This window comes from Microplitis mediator, chromosome 6, assembly GCF_029852145.1.
Source record: "Microplitis mediator isolate UGA2020A chromosome 6, iyMicMedi2.1, whole genome shotgun sequence".
Classification (NCBI taxonomy): domain Eukaryota; kingdom Metazoa; phylum Arthropoda; class Insecta; order Hymenoptera; family Braconidae; genus Microplitis; species Microplitis mediator.
In genome coordinates this window covers 4,952,283-4,972,971 of record NC_079974.1, presented here as the reverse complement: position 1 = coordinate 4,972,971, position 20,689 = coordinate 4,952,283, and the positions used below count along the sequence as shown (strand labels likewise).

Below are 20,689 nucleotides of genomic sequence, written 5' to 3'. Positions count from 1 at the left end.
AAAAAAAATCGATTAATTGTCGATACTACCAATCGACAGCATTTTTTCTGAAACCAATTTCTGTCGTATCCATAAAAGACGTTTTTTGGTAGTATCGACATTTTTTCGATTTTTTGAACCCATTTCGGACTTTGAAAAAATCCATTTGTTTATAACATTTGTGAACAAAAAAAAAAAACGTCTTTTGACGATACGACAGAAATTTGTTTCATAAAAAATGCTGTCGATTGGTAGTATCGACTATTAATCGATTTTTTTTTTTTTTTTTCAATGTAAAAAACTTAGATAAATTCCGGCCAATCAAGCATCTGACGCGATTTGGCGGAGAGAGAGCTCGCGCATAGGCAGTCGCTAGTGCGAGAGGGAGAGGTCCGAGCGCCGGCTCGTTTTTTTATTATATCTCGCGAAATATTCGAGATGCAAAAAAAACATGTGACACCTTTTTTGTGTATTTTTTTATTCTGAACATTTTTTTTCCTCTACGCTGCCCCAACAAACCAGCTGTTCGGGAGTTATTTCGATTTAAACAATTGTTTGCACCACTTTTGAACAAAATGGACCCGATTTTCGTAATCCTTGGCCCAAAATACATAAGAAACAGTTGGATTTACCCGGTGTCAATAAAATGTTTACGGGACCTCCTCTTCAGCCGATGGACTATTAGGACTTATTACCCGCGGGTACCTTATAATTTGACCATATATGTTATTTTCATACAGGCCACAATAGTGAACAAGAAATTACTAAAAACTAGCGCGCTGTTGCCGTACTCCCGCTTCAATTTTTTAATCATTTATTTTATTAAAAAAAAAATTATTTGATTAAAAAAAAATTTTTTTCATGATTTAATGCAATAATAATAATAATAACAATAATAATAATAATAATTGTAATATCTTCTGTTAATTCTTAAAACTGTCAATTTATAATATATTTCATCAATTAAATTGCGGTGTGTACGAATTGCGATCTTGCAAAAATACAATAGAAAATCTACAAGATCCCTGAAATAGATAGTCGGTCTCGAACCTGTTGAAACTTTCACTTGATGGTGTCAAATAATTGACACAAAATATTTAACCATTTAATTTTTGGACACAATAACACAAAATTTTCAACTGTCTAGGGATTAGGATCTCTTTAAATTTAAGTATTGTTGTAAGCTTATCGGTGATCCTTTTAATGACCTGGCTATTCAAATCCATAACTACACGGAGAGAAATGAAGCTCAATATAAACGAAAAAATACTGTCTGATTTTCGATTACTACTAGATCTGTTTAGAAAATAATAAATTATGATAATTTTTATGAAAAATTAGTAGAAAGTAATAGGTACGCAAAAAAAATTATAGAGTAGCATAATGATTTTTGAAGTCTTTGATTTTTAATAACCAACAAATATAAAATAAGTTATGCTATGAAAGTAATATCAAAATAAATCTTGAAATTTTATAAATTGAGAGTAAAGTTTTGATAAAAGTTTGCTATTAATTAAAATGTAAATAAAAATTATTATGTGTTATGTATTATAGTTTTTAAATTATTGATTTGTAAATTTTTTATAATTTTGTATCAAAAATTATATTCAGCATAAAAATAATTATTTCAAACAGTATTAAATTCGTAATAAATTCGTTACATTTTAAACACCTGTGTAAAATTTTTTCTATGAAAAAATGGTTTTTTTGTTTTATATTATATAAATTTTATAATTTTTGATCATACAAGAATTAATAAGAACTAAAAATAATAATTGCCACAATCGAATAACAAAATTTACAGATTTTGTCATGATATTTATATTTACTTCAATTTTTGTTATTATTTACTGGGTATAAATTCTCGAACATTGATTCAATTGAAAATTCTAAAGCTAGCATAATAAAAATTCTTAAAATTTTGAAACTTTTAGTTTTGTCAGTTGATAAGTTTCATTATATGATCGGTAGAAATTCTACTTTATCAGTAATGCAAAATTTCTCGTGCCAGCATAATAAAATTTGTGAAATTTAAATTGATATTTACTCAGTTGAGGAACAACACTTATAGAAAATCATTAAAGTTTAAAAAATTAATAACAGTCTTTACACCCATTTAATAAAATTTCATTGAAATATAGCTATTTAGAATTTTTTGACAATAATTTTTGTTTGTCTTTGAGTAATTTTTACAACGGTGTTTAAACAAAATAATCTTTTGTTCTGAATGTTCGGATTTATTTGGTTATTTTTCTGATCAGTACTCCGCGGGAATTCATTCAAGAAGCATCTATTTTATTTAGCAAGTGTCAATTATTCAGTTGAGTTTTATGGGGTTGTGTGATTGTGAAAATCTTTATCCTTATTGATTTTAATATTATTATGCTTATGAGATTTGTTTGCATAACTATCTTTACGTTTGATAATAAATTACACACTTACGAATAACAATAAATTATATTTTTTTTGTTTTAATAAAATATAAAACAATTTGATGTATCTTTGTGTGTAATAAATGTAAACCGCATGGATTATAATTTTATGGAAAATTAGATGTATTTTTATTTATTTTATATCATCCTTATAAATGTTTATTAAGTTAGATGAGTAGTTATAAGACTTTTTGTAAAATTTATAATATTAAAATAATAATTTTAACGAGACTTTTCTTTACTTTGTAAATTCAATATTGCACGAATCGTGAAATTAATTTTTGAAATATATTGTCAACTAATTACCAATATCAATGCTGCTAAATAAATATAAAATTAATATAAAATAAAAAATACAGTGTTTTGTGTTGATATTCTCATATGTTTCTATCAATTTCATTTAATATTTATACTATACGTTTTTGTATATACACATAAGACTATTAAAGATAATTGTTTAAATCGAAATAACTCCCGAACAGCTGGTTTGTTGCGGCAGCGTAGAGGAAAAAAAATGTTCAGAATAAAAAAATACACAAAAAAGGTGTCACATGTTTTTTTTGCATCTCGAATATTTCCCGAGATATAATAAAAAAACGAGCCGGTGCTCAGACCTCTCCCTCTGGCACTAGCGACTGCCTATGCGCGAGCTCTCTCTCCGCCAAATCGCGTCAGATGCTGGATAGGCCGGAATTTTTCTAAGTTTTTTACATCAAAAATCATAGAAAAATAAAAAAAAAATCGATTAATTGTCGATACTACCAATCGACAGCATTTTTTCTGAAACCAATTTCTGTCGTATCCATAAAAGACGTTTTTTGGTAGTATCGACATTTTTTCGATTTTTTGAACCCATTTCGGACTTTGAAAAAATCCATTTGTTTATAACATTTGTGAACAAAAAAAAAAAACGTCTTTTGACGATACGACAGAAATTTGTTTCATAAAAAATGCTGTCGATTGGTAGTATCGACTATTAATCGATTTTTTTTTTTTTTTTTCAATGTAAAAAACTTAGATAAATTCCGGCCAATCAAGCATCTGACGCGATTTGGCGGAGAGAGAGCTCGCGCATAGGCAGTCGCTAGTGCGAGAGGGAGAGGTCCGAGCGCCGGCTCGTTTTTTTATTATATCTCGCGAAATATTCGAGATGCAAAAAAAACATGTGACACCTTTTTTGTGTATTTTTTTATTCTGAACATTTTTTTTCCTCTACGCTGCCCCAACAAACCAGCTGTTCGGGAGTTATTTCGATTTAAACAATTGTTTGCACCACTTTTGAACAAAATGGACCCGATTTTCGTAATCCTTGGCCCAAAATACATAAGAAACAGTTGGATTTACCCGGTGTCAATAAAATGTTTACGGGACCTCCTCTTCAGCCGATGGACTATTAGGACTTATTACCCGCGGGTACCTTATAATTTGACCATATATGTTATTTTCATACAGGCCACAATAGTGAACAAGAAATTACTAAAAACTAGCGCGCTGTTGCCGTACTTCCGCTTCAATTTTTTAATCATTTATTTTATTAAAAAAAAAATTATTTGATTAAAAAAAAATTTTTTTCATGATTTAATGCAATAATAATAATAATAACAATAATAATAATAATAATTGTAATATCTTCTGTTAATTCTTAAAACTGTCAATTTATAATATATTTCATCAATTAAATTGCGGTGTGTACGAATTGCGATCTTGCAAAAATACAATAGAAAATCTACAAGATCCCTGAAATAGATAGTCGGTCTCGAACCTGTTGAAACTTTCACTTGATGGTGTCAAATAATTGACACAAAATATTTAACCATTTAATTTTTGGACACAATAACACAAAATTTTCAACTGTCTAGGGATTAGGATCTCTTTAAATTTAAGTATTGTTGTAAGCTTATCGGTGATCCTTTTAATGACCTGGCTATTCAAATCCATAACTACACGGAGAGAAATGAAGCTCAATATAAACGAAAAAATACTGTCTGATTTTCGATTACTACTAGATCTGTTTAGAAAATAATAAATTATGATAATTTTTATGAAAAATTAGTAGAAAGTAATAGGTACGCAAAAAAAATTATAGAGTAGCATAATGATTTTTGAAGTCTTTGATTTTTAATAACCAACAAATATAAAATAAGTTATGCTATGAAAGTAATATCAAAATAAATCTTGAAATTTTATAAATTGAGAGTAAAGTTTTGATAAAAGTTTGCTATTAATTAAAATGTAAATAAAAATTATTATGTGTTATGTATTATAGTTTTTAAATTATTGATTTGTAAATTTTTTATAATTTTGTATCAAAAATTATATTCAGCATAAAAATAATTATTTCAAACAGTATTAAATTCGTAATAAATTCGTTACATTTTAAACACCTGTGTAAAATTTTTTCTATGAAAAAATGGTTTTTTTGTTTTATATTATATAAATTTTATAATTTTTGATCATACAAGAATTAATAAGAACTAAAAATAATAATTGCCACAATCGAATAACAAAATTTACAGATTTTGTCATGATATTTATATTTACTTCAATTTTTGTTATTATTTACTGGGTATAAATTCTCGAACATTGATTCAATTGAAAATTCTAAAGCTAGCATAATAAAAATTCTTAAAATTTTGAAACTTTTAGTTTTGTCAGTTGATAAGTTTCATTATATGATCGGTAGAAATTCTACTTTATCAGTAATGCAAAATTTCTCGTGCCAGCATAATAAAATTTGTGAAATTTAAATTGATATTTACTCAGTTGAGGAACAACACTTATAGAAAATCATTAAAGTTTAAAAAATTAATAACAGTCTTTACACCCATTTAATAAAATTTCATTGAAATATAGCTATTTAGAATTTTTTGACAATAATTTTTGTTTGTCTTTGAGTAATTTTTACAACGGTGTTTAAACAAAATAATCTTTTGTTCTGAATGTTCGGATTTATTTGGTTATTTTTCTGATCAGTACTCCGCGGGAATTCATTCAAGAAGCATCTATTTTATTTAGCAAGTGTCAATTATTCAGTTGAGTTTTATGGGGTTGTGTGATTGTGAAAATCTTTATCCTTATTGATTTTAATATTATTATGCTTATGAGATTTGTTTGCATAACTATCTTTACGTTTGATAATAAATTACACACTTACGAATAACAATAAATTATATTTTTTTTGTTTTAATAAAATATAAAACAATTTGATGTATCTTTGTGTGTAATAAATGTAAACCGCATGGATTATAATTTTATGGAAAATTAGATGTATTTTTATTTATTTTATATCATCCTTATAAATGTTTATTAAGTTAGATGAGTAGTTATAAGACTTTTTGTAAAATTTATAATATTAAAATAATAATTTTAACGAGACTTTTCTTTACTTTGTAAATTCAATATTGCACGAATCGTGAAATTAATTTTTGAAATATATTGTCAACTAATTACCAATATCAATGCTGCTAAATAAATATAAAATTAATATAAAATAAAAAATACAGTGTTTTGTGTTGATATTCTCATATGTTTCTATCAATTTCATTTAATATTTATACTATACGTTTTTGTATATACACATAAGACTATTAAAGATAATTGTTTAAATCGAAATAACTCCCGAACAGCTGGTTTGTTGCGGCAGCGTAGAGGAAAAAAAATGTTCAGAATAAAAAAATACACAAAAAAGGTGTCACATGTTTTTTTTGCATCTCGAATATTTCCCGAGATATAATAAAAAAACGAGCCGGCGCTCGGACCTCTCCCTCTCGCACTAGCGACTGCCTATGCGCGAGCTCTCTCTCCGCCAAATCGCGTCAGATGCTTGATTGGCCGGAATTTATCTAAGTTTTTTACATTGAAAAAAAAAAAAAAATCGATTAATAGTCGATACTACCAATCGACAGCATTTTTTATGAAACAAATTTCTGTCGTATCGTCAAGTAACGTTTTTTTTTTTTGTTCACAAATGTTATAAACAAATGGATTTTTTCAAAGTCCGAAATGGGTTCAAAAAATCGAAAAAATGTCGATACTACCAAAAAACGTCTTTTGTGGATACGACAAAAATTGGTTTCAGAAAAAATGCTGTCGATTGGTAGTATCGACAATTAATCGATTTTTTTTTTATTTTTCTATGATTTTTGATGTAAAAAACTTGAAAAAATTCCGGCCAATCAAGCATCTGACGCGATTTGGCGGAGAGAGAGCTCGCGCATAGGCAGTCGCTAGTGCGAGAGGGAGAGGTCCGAGCGCCGGCTCGTTTTTTTATTATATCTCGAGAAATATTTGAGATGCAAAAAAAACATGTGATACCTTTTTTGGGTATTTTTTTATTCTGAACATTTACTTTTTTCTACGCTGCCCTAACAAACCAGCTGTTCGGGAGTTATTTCGATTTAAACAATTAAATTGTTATAAACAATTGTTTGCACCACTTTTGAACAAAATGAACCCGATTTTCGTGATCCTTGGCCCAAAATACATAAAAAGAGTTGGATTTACCCGGTGCCAACAAAATGTTTACGGGACCTCCTCTTCAGCCGATGGACCATTTTGATTTATCCGGAAAAAATAACATTTTATGTTATTTTTGTAACTTTTCAGCGCCGATATCTTTTGAACTAATGATCCGATTGTGACGTTCGAGGTGGCATTCGGTGCGTTTTATTAAGTTCCAGAGCTGATTAGATTTTGAAATTGATCAGATAAGTCACTTTAAAGATAATCGACAAAAACTGTTTTTTATCATTTCTTTTGCCAACGATTTTTCTCAAACAAAGTTAATTTGTTAATCGGCTAACGATTGAGATGGTTGAGGTGGCATTCGACGTGGCTTATAATGTTCTAGAGCTGATTAGATTTCGAAGTCGATCGTTTAAGTCGTTTTTGAGAAATCACTAAAAAACTAAAAAAAATAATTTTTTTTTTTTCGTAATTCGCCAATATTTTCGAGCCTGCTTGATCAAATGATCTGAAATTTTCAGGAAAGTTGAGGGCCAATAAGCTCTTCCGATTGCCACCTCAACCATCCAAATCGATTCATTAGTTAAAAAGTTACAAAGAGTTTACACACACACACACGCCCGCGCGCGCGCGCGCGCGCACGCACACACACACACATACATACGCTCGGAAATAATTCTGAAAATAGTCAAAATTGCTTCCAAGGACCTCCAAAACGCCGCCATCTGATGAAAACTCGACTTTCGAAAATCGGGGTGGAAACAATAACTTTCCAATTTTTCGAAAATCGTCGATTTTCTTAGCGGGAAGTTAAAAAAGTTACTACATATGTGGAAAGTAACAGAAATAATAATAAAAATTACTATATTCCATAAAGAAAATGTGTTATCATTAATCTATCGATTTTTTGAGCTTTAAAAATCGTGACTGATACTTAGAAAATTGACGAAACGTATTATAAAATTTATTATTTAGAATGTTAAAATTCCCCATATTGATACCTGGATTCCGGGTTATACTTTCAAACACTGATTATTAAAGTTCAATTTTTTCCGTGTAATTGTAACTAAAGTCATCATATATTTTACTTCGATTTCCGAGAATCGGAATTTCATCAGATGTTGACGTTTTGAAGTCCTAGAAAGATATTGTGATTACGTCAGAATGATGTCAAAGTGTCTGTATGTGTACCCCCATGAAAAAAATTAAAATAAATATATGTTGAAATATATGAAAAATATATAATTCTATTATATTTTGTTTTCTTATGTCGTTGATTCAATTGAAAATAGGAGAGAGCCTGGAGCACGAAGGCCCCCCTCAAAAATTAGGTAAAAAAATTTGTTTTTTACTTTCCGTCGAGTTATGACCTCTATAATGTTTTCATCATACTTTAGGCCAATATGAGATATGTGAGGCAAAATGGACCACTCGAAAAAAAAAAATTTTTTTCTTTTTATTTTCCGTCAAGTTAATTATTTCGTTACAATTTTTTTTTATGGTCCATTTCACTCCACATATGACATATTGGCCTAAAGTATGATGAAAACATTATAGAGGTCATAACTTGACGGAAAATAAAAAAATTTGTTTTTTCTAATTTTTTGGGAGGGGGCCTTTCGTGCTCTAGCAAAAAAAAAAATTTTTTTTTATTTTTTGCACAATTTCGACTGATTGTTCCGAAATGGACAGAAAATAAACGAATTTGATAGTTAAAAGCCACAAAAAGAAAAGACCGGCTTAAGGGAGCCTCCCTGCCCGAACCTCCTCTATCTACATTATTATTAAGAGGATATGTTTTTTTTTTACTTTTTATTGATAACCTAAAGCATTAAAAAATTAAATACGTATAAATAAAGCAATCAAGAAAATTTTATTTTTTCGATTATTTTATTTTTTTATTGATAAAAGCTACATTTTCTTTGATTTTTTAAGTGAAAGACATAAATAATATCATTCCAAGTAAAGCATTGATACCATTAGTTCAATAATCAAAAACTTGTTCATCTAGTGCAACAAAATGAAAATTCGATATCTCAACAGAATTTATATTAAAACCAGCGAAAATACCTACTGATGACTATTGATTTAACCACTATGACCGTCATGATCGACTCTCATCATTGTAATCGAAAAACATCGACAGCCATTTTGTCCAGTGAGACGACTTGAAGTACTGGAGAGGAATAGCGCTCTCTTCATGGTCCGCGCCCTTGGAAAGTGGTCTCTCCATGGTCCGCGCCACTTAACATTAATTACTTTAAGAAATTAGAGTATACAATTTTCTATTCATCTGTATTTTTTAAATGCTAGCATAATTAAGATATGTAAGATATATTTCTCCTAATAAAAGAGTAAGAGAGAAAGAGAGAGTTTCATATCTCAACAGAAGATTTCACTAGATTAGCGACATGTGAGTTGATTTTTTTTCCCAAGCTCTGGTGGCGATCACTGGCCGGTAGACCTTAAGTAGAATTCAATTTTTTGCACTTATCTGTTATCGTTCAAGAGAATTTTCCTTCAACAAAGATATTTTTCAGCGGGCGTAATGAAAACCGGAAATTTGTTGAACGAAGTAAAATAATTTCTTGAATTGTCAATCTTGAATTGAGAAAGAAATTCTTAAGTCGAAATATATTTTATACTTGGTCTAATAATAGAATGACTTATTTCAAAGCCTGCATTTCTCAGTATAATAAACATTTGTCGTAACCTATTTATTTGCTGGCATCAAATAGTATAATATTTAGCGCGATGACAGATACATATGTTGTCGTTGGCTGTCTATGGCCGAACTAGCCTAATAGCACAGCTTGCTCTAGCAAAAGTTTACTTACAAAGATTTCCTCGAATTTTTCTTTAAATATCCGTCAACTTCGGACTTTTCTGTTTTTGACAACAATTTGCATACAACTTTCTAAACAATTTGTCGTGAATTTACCACCCGAATCAGAATGCAAATTCACTTGAAAAGTTGACTAGAAAAAGTTGTCGTCAATTTTTAGGTAAATTTTTACATCAATTTATTGTTAATTTGACTTAAAAATTGTACAGTATTGTTTTACCCTTAAAACTGTAGACAATTTTATGTATAAATTTGCTTACCTTCTGAAACGCTAGGAACGAACATTTCGGACTTTTTTTTAAAGTAAAAATTTACCTTTAAATTGAGCAAAAATAAACCGCAAATTTTTCTTTCTAACTTTTAATGTCAAATTGTCGATAAATTCGGGCAGCAAATTTCAGGCAATTTCAAGCTAAAGTGGCTATTAGGGTATATGTATAAGGATATACATATACATGTATATTAGGGTGATTCGTTTCGAACGACTTTTTTTTTTTTCACTACCACTTGAAAATATTATTATAGATATAGAAAAATAAAATTCCTTGCCAGTTTCAGCCCTTAATTTTAATTTTAAGTACTTTATATTTGATTTTGAAGTTTTCCCATTAAAAATACATAGGAAAGTTGGGATTTTTTTTTAATTCTCAATAAGTCAGCCGCATTACAAGTTATCGGGTTGCCGTTCACGGCATTTATTAGGCAATTTGATACTCTTCAAAAGTCCCCTTAATACTTTTACTCGGACTCTAATTGTTTTTTCTGTATTGGTTCTGAAAATAATTTTCTTCATAATAATTTAAGTTTTTGGTTGATATTAACTAAGTAACGAAATTTACAGGAAAACTGCAAACAACGATTTTTTAGAAAATTTTATTCGCTACGAAAAAGGTCCTCTTAGTAAAGTGGCTGAAGTTCTCCGTTCACGTGATATAGGGATTTTAGTAATTTTGTAAATAAAATATTTGTCAAAAGATTCCACTAAATGCTATTTCACTTCAATTTTCAATCAGTAAATAATTTTCCTTTTATTAATTTAATCCAGTCATTAAAATCAGACGGGGTCAAATTGATGAAGTTTGGAAAAATTTTTGCTAGATTTATATGCCAGTGCAAATTTGATTTATTATAAGAAGTCTACTTACATTGATCATATTTCATGGTGATGCAATTTCTCGATTTTGATTAGTAAAACTTTAGAATGGAGAGAGAAAATCAATATCGTCATGATTGGTCCTTTTCAAGGAGTGGGGGTAAACTTTACCTCTTCGGTAATTGGTTAAAATTCAGTGGAGGGGGTAATCAAAGTTTTTATATTATATATACGTCAGACGGTCAGTAGCAGTCATTACGCTCGAAACGTTGCGCTGTACGCCTCGCAAGTTACATTCATCATTTATTGACACATCATGGACTGTAATTTCCAAATTTCAACGTACACAACTGTATACTCCGTTGAACTGGAGTACTTTGACGAACTCCTCTTCATCAACGATGCTGGGACAGTTACTCCGATATTTATAGAGTTTCCCTCAGGTCTTCAGGTCAACGACGTTTGGAGCTTCAAAGTAGAGGTTAGCCACGACGAAGAAGACGAACACTGGATCACTTTGGGGATCCTTCCATTGAAATCGGAGCATTCTGATATCAGCTTTGAGCTCGAATGCTGTGTGGTGGATGAGGAAGGTAACCTACTGAGACTGCCTGCGAAAATACAACCGTTCAACGATTACGACAATTACATATACCTCGGGGGTTTCTTCAAACGAAGTGACCCCGACTTGTTGCGTCTACTGGTGGACGGAAATCTAATTTTACAGATAAAGCTGACTGTTTTTCTAGGTGACGATACAGATAAATAGATACTCAAGTTCCCGAACTTTGAGTTGAAAACGGCCCTTTTCAGGGCCACCAAATATTTTACACGTAAAAACTGACTCAAGTTTCATAAATACCTCAACTCATATCCTTTGTCCAAAACTCTTCCAAAATTAACATTCATTTATTTAATGCCTAATAAAGATAATTACTGATACTGTAGTTAGCAGACGTCTAATAATTTTTGGATTTTTTTTTTTTTGACGATAAACCATAAAAAAAAATTTGGGCGTCGGTTGACCCTGCGGGCCAGCCCGAAATTTCCCGCTGTTTTCGAGCTCAAGGAGCTTGAAAACATCATTGTGAATATATATTTTCGAGCTCTTCAAGTGCTATTACATGGAACCATTTTTTTTATTTTTATTTAGCTTTCCAAGCTCTAACAACTCACGTTTTATGCTATAGTTTGAAATGTAAAGAGTCGAAAATCATTAATGAAGCTCGAAGCGCGGCTTTTACATTTTTATTATCGATTATATGTTCTCTAAAATAAATGTGTTAAGGCAGAAATCAATGTCATCGCTTGATTAAATCAATGGCAGTGATTAAAATCAAGATTTAAATGAGTTTTGACTTAGGTCAGAGCAATAATGTATGGAATATCCGCCCATATGAAAAAAACATATACTGTCGATAATATATAAAAAAATATATGGTAAATAACTAATCATATATGGCGGCAAAATTATTAATATTGATTAATATATGATTTATCATATATAATAATGTATACGTTTAATATTATAATAATCCATATCATTAATAATATATGTGATTATATACATGTGATATTGTATCAATAATTATATGACCGCTTTATATTTTAATTTATAACGTAAAATATATGTTTCATCTTATAAATTAATGTATAATTTCAATATTATTATAATCCATATAATTTATAATATATGTAATTGTATACATATGATATTACATCTCAAATTATATTCTCGTTTTATATATAAACTTATAATTTCAATATTTAAAAAATTTCGATATTATTATACATAAATAATTTAAAAAATACACTCATACCAAAAATTAAAGGAAAAAAAACATTTTAGAAATTTTTTAGTGATTTTTGCAAGACTGTAACTTCATGAAAAATAATCGTATCGAGATTTTAAAAAAAGCATTTTATAGCATGAAATCTTTAGTTTTATATTTGTAGAAATATATATAAACATAAATCTATATAAATTGAGACAAATCGCTTTTCGTCTTCGCGATTTTTACCAGCAGCCACTAGAATTTGCGGGTTGGACCCTGGCTTAGGCTGGCCTCTAACAAATTTTTATTTTACTTGGACAGAGCAGTGGGCTGGGGTTCTTGCAAAGCAAAGACCCGCACTTATTCAAACTCGGCAACGTATGAGAAAACTCATTAACTTACCTCACGGCTTATAAAATTATAGAATATTCTTATTGATGGTCGAATTACTATTTGTAACTTAATTAATATTTATTTTATCAGACTATTCGAAAAGCTTACCAGTAAAATAGGAAATAAATAGGATGAACAGATAAAAAATACAGTGAATGATTAACAAGTGCAATGATTGTTTATTGCCAATGATAATAATAAAAATTACTTACAAGAAAATGTAAGCGCTGGATACAATGTAGACAGATTCGTGGCACAGTATAAATTTTATATCGCGAGTATATCGCCGGTAACGTACAGTAATATTTATTTAAACTAACTTTGTTTATAATAATCAGTAAACGTTGACAGTAAAGTATATCGCAAGAGAATTGCTAGTAATACAACCATAACGCAAGTTAATTTCCCGATTTACAAAGTAGTTAGCCGTATTAACAAAGTCGCAAATAAATTGCTAGTATATGACAGTAAAACTAAATTATACGTCTTATCGCTAATTGATCCAGGATCGAAGTCAAGTTCAATCACCGTAGGGTCTTAGGGCTGAGTTTTTGGGCTCGCTCCCCACTTTCCCTCACGGTCATGCCTTTTTTTTTTCATTAACGGTCAAATCATGTTATTTTTGATATTTTAAGCTGATCGGCGATATCTGGGGCATAATGGACCACCTGAAAAAAAATTTTTTACAAAAAATTTTTTTTTTTTCTTAACTAAAATGAATTTGAAAAATTTACCAATTAAAGCTCTTTTAGGTCAATACACTAAAAAAAAATTCGCGAAGTGTTTAACAGTTTAATATAAATTCATTGAAATGTTGAAACTCCGGACAGGAGTGAGTTGGGAATGACATAAAATCCACGTCACTCCGAGATCACTTCGCTAAAAAAACTCCCGAATTCCCCGTAAAAAAAAAATTTTTTTGTAATAGAATTTTTCATACAATCTATCACTAAAACTATATTTCTATACTATCTTTGTGTATTCATCAGGAATTCATCTGGAATTCATATATTTGTGTCAAAATATTACTTCCACATGATATTCAGCGGATCACCTGTGGAATACCGCAACTTTTTTACACGGGCAATTTTTTAAGTTCATTTTTTACTTAAAAAGACTTGAAGATTGGGGGTGTATGCAGCCAGTTTACCGGGTATGGTAAAGATGGACCAGGGTTCGGATCTCCCGAATCTCCGTCGGGAAACCCACACGGAAAAATTATATATCCGTATATATTTGGGCAAATCTGAATATATGCCGCATATATAATTTTTCCGTGTGGGAAGATTGGTGGTAAAATTTGAGTAGCGGTTAATCAGAAAAAATAGTGAAAGAGTTACATGAAATTTTGTTAAAAGTTACTTTACTTTTAAAATTCTCTTTATTTATCATTTTAGTTATTACATGTTTGTTGTTACATAGTTTATGTTTCTTAAGTTATATTATTTTGTACCCGTTTGCTCGCAAACTTTACAAAGTTTGTTGATATGTTTTGATTTTGTGTTTTTATATTTATTTAGTGTTTGTGTTTCATTTTGGCTAAAAAATTTTGTTAAAAAAAATCCCTTTATGTTAGAAGTTAGTTCTGAAAAAAATAACAACTATAATAGTCGCATCGGTATTGGCGACCCAATGAGAACTTATTTAGCAGTGGAGGAAAAATTTTCTCATCTGGGAGTGGCTCGCAGTTCCCGATGCAAAATAATCAGAAAAATAACTGCGTCGGTATCCGCGAGTCAATTGAATTTTTTTTTAAAGAGAGGGGAAATTTTCTCACCTGTGAGTGCCTCGCAGTTACCGATACAAAATAATAACAATAGTAATTGCGTCGGTATCTGCGATCCAATGACAATGTAATCAAAGTCACGAGAAAAATTTTGTATAATTTTCGGTGGCCTATAAAAATTATATGGAATTTTCCGGTGATAAAAATTTTGACACTCGATGATTTCCTTTGACATCTTGGGTACTCAAGTGTAATTAATTTACTTACAGGAATAATAAAATAAAATAATTTTAATTTTTCAATCTACACTTAAAGAATTTTACGGTATTTTTCACGTAATATTTTATAGAAAAATTACTATACGTATTGTATAGCATGACGGCATTATAAAATTTGTAATTTTGACAAAGCAACATATTTAAATTTATTTTAAAAATTTTTACTGGCTACATCGCAATTTATTATACTGAATTAGAGTATCGAGTATAAAATGAAAGCAACAAATGAAAAAAAAATCGGTCTGTCAGTTGACCCTGCGGGCCAGCCCCAAAACTTCCCGCTGTTTTCGAGCTCAAAAATACGTTTGTATACTGTTGTTTTCGACAAAAAAAAGTTTTTCACCATTTTTTCTCCAACGATATCTCTCAAACGAATAAACCGATTGAGACAGTTGAGGTGGCAATCGACGCGTTTTATCAAATTCTAAAGCTGATCAAATTTTGAATTCGATTTATCGAGTCGTTTTTAAGATATTTCAGAAAAAATAAAAAAATTTTTTTTTTAATTCTTTCGACAACGGTTTCTTTTGAACGAATAAACCGATTTTGATGGTTGAGGTGGCATTCGACGCGGCTTATAAAGCTCTAGAGCCCAGTTCATTTTGGAATCAATCCATCGAGCACATTAAAAGTTATCCAAACAAAACATTTTTGAAAAAATGTTATTTTTGGAATATCTCTGAACGAGCCCTACCGATCAAGTTCAATTTTCTCACGGCTTCAAGATATTGACAATCCGCGTCGAATGACACCTTAAAGTTCAAAAGCGGTTCATCCGTTCAAAAGATACAGGTATTTACATACGTACGTATGTACGTACATACATACACTCGGATATAATCTTGAAATTAGTCAGAATAGCTTCCTAGGACCTCAAAACGTCGACATCTGATGGAAATTCGATTTTCGTAAATCGTACCGAAACCGATAACTTCCCGAATTTTTGAAAATTTACAATTTTCTTACCGGGAAGTTAAAAATTCATAATTTTCAAAATATATTTCGATATTTTTGTCTGCTTCCACTAATAAACCGATTTTTCTCTTCCCCACCTCAAAAATTCAAGAATTTTATATCAATAAAGTTTCTATTTATTTATGTTAATAATTCTAATTTTTAAGAATTATAAAAATCTTAATTTTCAAATTACGGCTTTCTTTTTAGTCCTAAGAAAAAATAATAAGAGACATTTTTCTTTTGAATTAAATTTCCTAGGACTTTTGCTTAAAAAATTTTTTTCGACAACCAATATTTTTTCCGTAATTTCAAAAATTTGACACCAGTATTTATTATTGCTTGATTTTAAATTAAAACAAAAATCTTGGCCCTATTTATGACACTGAAAGTAGCCGACGTCTAATTTTTGAATTTTTTTTTTAAACATGACATTTTAAAAAATTGCACCTATAGTTTTTTTAATTTTATATATGAGCAATTATTTTTTTTTTTAATTAAATTCTTGAAAAATACATTTGCAAATTTTTAACTGTCTGCTAACTTCAGGATCATATGTTTTTTTTTAATTTTTTATTCGAAGATAATTTGTATTTTTTAAAAATAGAAAGTGATATTTTGAATTAAATTTTTGATTTTTATTCTGCATTCATTAAAAAATTTTATAAAAATTTAATTTGGAAAAATTAACTAAGTCTAAGTGCAGTAGACATCCGACAATTTTTTAATTACATCTAAAAAAATTAAATAAGTAAAGCAATAAAATTTTTAAAAAATGCATCTACTGAATTTCGAATTGTCTAAATATGAATTTTTTTTTTTATTTTGTAAACATTTTAATTTATTATTTCAAAGTTTAAAAAATTGTCAGATGTTCGCTAACTTTACTGTCATAAAAATTAATTATTACTCTTAAAATAAAATTACTTATATAAAATAATTAATTATTGCACGACTCGTTCGTGCTTTACGATCGAAAAATTTTTTTTCGCCTCACTTCGGTAACTAATCAATTATTATACCCTTGTTAGTTTACGGAATTAAGATGGTTTGCATACTATTTTGAAGAAAATTTAATGGAGATTAATTCCATACTTTTCAAAAATTTATTTAGTTGAATAAAAACGGAAAAAACATCAAAAATAGTTTTAAAAAATTTCCTGTCCGTTAAGTATGAAACCCGTATACACGATAACTTGCGAAAAAATGCAGTAATTGAATCAAATTTTTTTTTAAAAAATTCTTTGAAATAATTGTAGGTCTCCTATTGCAAATGGCTAGGTAACTCAGTGTCGTTTAATTACAATTAATAAAAGAATAAAAAAGGCTGTATAACTATATATCTATATATCTATGTAAAACTAACATGGATGGTGATATATCTATACATTATACGGACATTTATTCCGCTAGGGGCGCTTGTGCATTACCGTCCTAGAACAGCTGTTTTTTTTGCTAATTGGTAGGCCTGAATTTTTTTTCAATTCAATTTTTGCACGACTCGTTCGTGCTTTACGATCGAAAAATTTTTTTTTTTTTATTTTTGTTTTTATTTACGTTTATTTTTTTTTTGTTATTAATCGAGATATTTTGAATAAGTTCTTTTATAATTATAAAAAAATAATAACATAATAAAAAACAAGACAAGTTTTAATGAAAGAGAATTGTATATATTTTTAATTTATTCGCACTTCCCGCCATTTTTTTTATTGTTATTTATTATTTCATAATATATGAGCATTACGAGTCGTGCACTTTTGGATTTTCCAAATTTTATTAAAATCAAAACAAAAAGAGGATTTCGTTTTATTAATATTTTATTTTTCAAAAGACATGATTAAGTCTATGGTGCATTATCATTAATTTTAATTACATTATTATTTAATTATTTACAAAAAATATATTAAACTTATTAAATAAAAAGTAAATTTTTAAAATATAATTTACTATTTTACTATTTACTATTTACATGAAATACTTAATATTTAATTTATGAAAATAATAAAACCTACAATAATATTTTACAATAAAAAATAACTGGATGATAAATAATTATGTACAAAAAATTAAAAAATTATTGAAACTACAAAAGCTTACGTCTCTTAGCAGAACACAAAATACTGCCCATGTCGTAATTATTTTGATGCTTACGGCTGTGGTCCAGATCCGCTTTAGCTGAGGGTACAAGCTGGCAGGTACTTCCAATGGAATTATCCTGAACTTCTACATCAGGAGGTGAAGAAGTCGATGATCCATCTGATTCAGATTTTTTCTTCATCAGTCTATCACGATACTCGTGATAGCTGATTTTTCGTCGAGTCCTTGGCTTCTCGACTTCAGGGTTACCGGAAACGATTTCTGGATCCGATGAACTGGGGGTCGTCGCTATCCGATTCACTGCAGTCACTTTGACCGATGGATTTTTAAATAATCCCATTACCCGGTTTTTTATCCTGGGTGACATTTTATCTAAAACCGCTTTAAACTCCCTGTCCATCTTAATCAGTAAATCGAAGGTCACTTTGGTGTCGAGGAGCCAAAACCAAAGATTCCCGTCTATGACTTGGGGAATCTTCCACTGCGATGATTGGATGGTAAAATAAATACAGAATGACGCCACAACTGCCGGTTTATATTTCACGCACATTGACGTCATCTGTAAAGTGTAATTAGCCATCTGCAGGAAAATCTTGCATAATTCCTTGCAAGCTTTTATTTCCCCACAGAATTTCTTGATGTAATGATGAGGGTGACTAACCCCCATCTTGAATCCAAGTGTTCCCAGAAGAAGTTGCTCATTTGAAGTTAGTGCCTTGACCTTCTCCTGGTTCTTGGCAAAAGTAGTGTCCAGTTGGTGAACTTCGTATTTGTTGAGGCAGACATGAAGAGCGCTGATGACCGCCTGCGATTTTTGTGGCTCTTCTTCCACCTTTGCCGCCAGAAAAATCGCTGCCGTGGCAATTTCATACCGGTGAAACTTGGCTAATGAATGGTGAATAAAGAATCTGTGCATGTACACAATGGCAGTGTGCACACAGACTTCTGACAACTTTAGCCGCTTGCCCAAATCAGTTATAAGGTAAGCGGCTTGTTGTTTGTGATCTAGCTCCTTCTCCGCGCTGATGCCATCCTTGGAACTAGGAGAGTTCTTCAACTCTTCTTTGTTGAAATACCACTTTTGAGCCATTTTTATTCACAATTTTTCACTGTTAATTTAACTTCACTGGAAACTTTCTTACTCTGCACTGAAACAGCTTAAGCACATTGAAATAACACAATTTGGTTTTTTCCGTAACTTTTGAAATATTCTCAGACGAACTGTTGGGTATGAAGTTCGAGAATAAAGTGAGGAAATATTGACAAGACACTAAAATTTAAGGGATTTTATAACAAAAGAAATTGTCACAACAATGGGTATGGGGGTAATTAAAAAGTAATAGTTTGGGGCTGAAGAAATGTACCTGATGTAATTAGGAAAAGGTAATTAGACTTAAAACTCACAATATTATGGTCATTAAGGTCTGCATATTCACGTGTGAACGTAATTACTATTCCTATGAAAGACCAAATGGCAAATAATTAAGTTTTTCATTATATATTTATGCCGAAGTCTCAAATAATAGATTTAAAATTTCCTGAAAATTAAAGTATACGACGGAAATGAATTACCTGTGTACATTAAGAGGCGACAAATAACATAATGACGGTAATCAGTAAATAGTATCATTTTAAATAGGTATTCTTTCATTTACAATTCAAACGTAAATAATTATAAAATAAATATTAAAATTTATTGTCTATACAGGAAAAATTAATTTTTGAAAATTAAAAATTTATGATGTGTATTATAAAATTTATTTTTTATATTGACATCCAGGTTTCGGGTTTTAATTTTAAACATCACCCGTGTGAAAAATTGCGAAATTTCGCCGGTAATTCACAGGTGATCAGCTGAATATCATGTGCAAGTCATATTTTGACACAAATATGAATTTCAGATGATTTTCGGATGAATATCAAAAGATAATATGTAAAAAAAAGTTAGTAATAGATTGTAATGATTTTATTATAAGTTGACATGTAAAATGAGAGATATTTTTTTTTAAATCAGCAGTCATAGTCCATCGACTGAAGAGGAGGTCCCGTAAACATTTTGTTGGTACCGAGTAAATCCAACTGTTTCATATGTATTTTGGGCCAAGGATCACGAAAATCGGGTCCATTTTGTTCAAAAGTGGTGCAAACAATTGTTTATAACAATTTAATTGTTTAAATCAAAATAACTCCCGAACGGCAGGTTCGTTGGGGCAGTGTAGAGGAAAAAATGTTCAGAATAAAAAAATACACAAAAAAGGTATCACATGTTTTTTTTGCATCTCAAATATTTCTCGAGATATAATAAAAAAACGAGCCGGCGCTCGGACCTCTCCCTCTGGCACTAGCGACTGCCTATGCGCGAGCTCTCTCTCCGCCAAATCGCGTCAGATGCTGGATAGGCCGGAATTTATCTAAGTTTTTTACATCAAAAATCATAGAAAAATAAAAAAAAAATCGATTAATTGTCGATACTACCAATCGACAGCATTTTTTCTGAAACGAATTTTTGTCGTATCGTCAAAAGACGTTTTTTTTTCGTTCACAAATGTTATAAACAAATGGATTTTTTCCAAGTCTAGATTGGGATAAAAAAATCGATAAAATGTCGATAATACCAAAAAACGTCTTTTGTGGATACAACAGAAATTCGTTT

The 20,689-nt window shown here is 29.9% G+C and overlaps 1 protein-coding gene across 1 annotated transcript; it reads right to left on the bottom strand.

Moving 5' to 3' along the window:
* Positions 1-18,022: 18,022 nt before the first annotated feature.
* On the bottom strand, positions 18,023-19,126 carry LOC130670397 (cyclin-T-like). The gene has a single exon (XM_057473800.1). It carries the CDS (start codon positions 19,124-19,126, stop codon positions 18,023-18,025), a length of 1,104 nt encoding a protein of 367 aa, XP_057329783.1.
* Between the last annotated feature and the right edge of the window lie 1,563 nt (positions 19,127-20,689).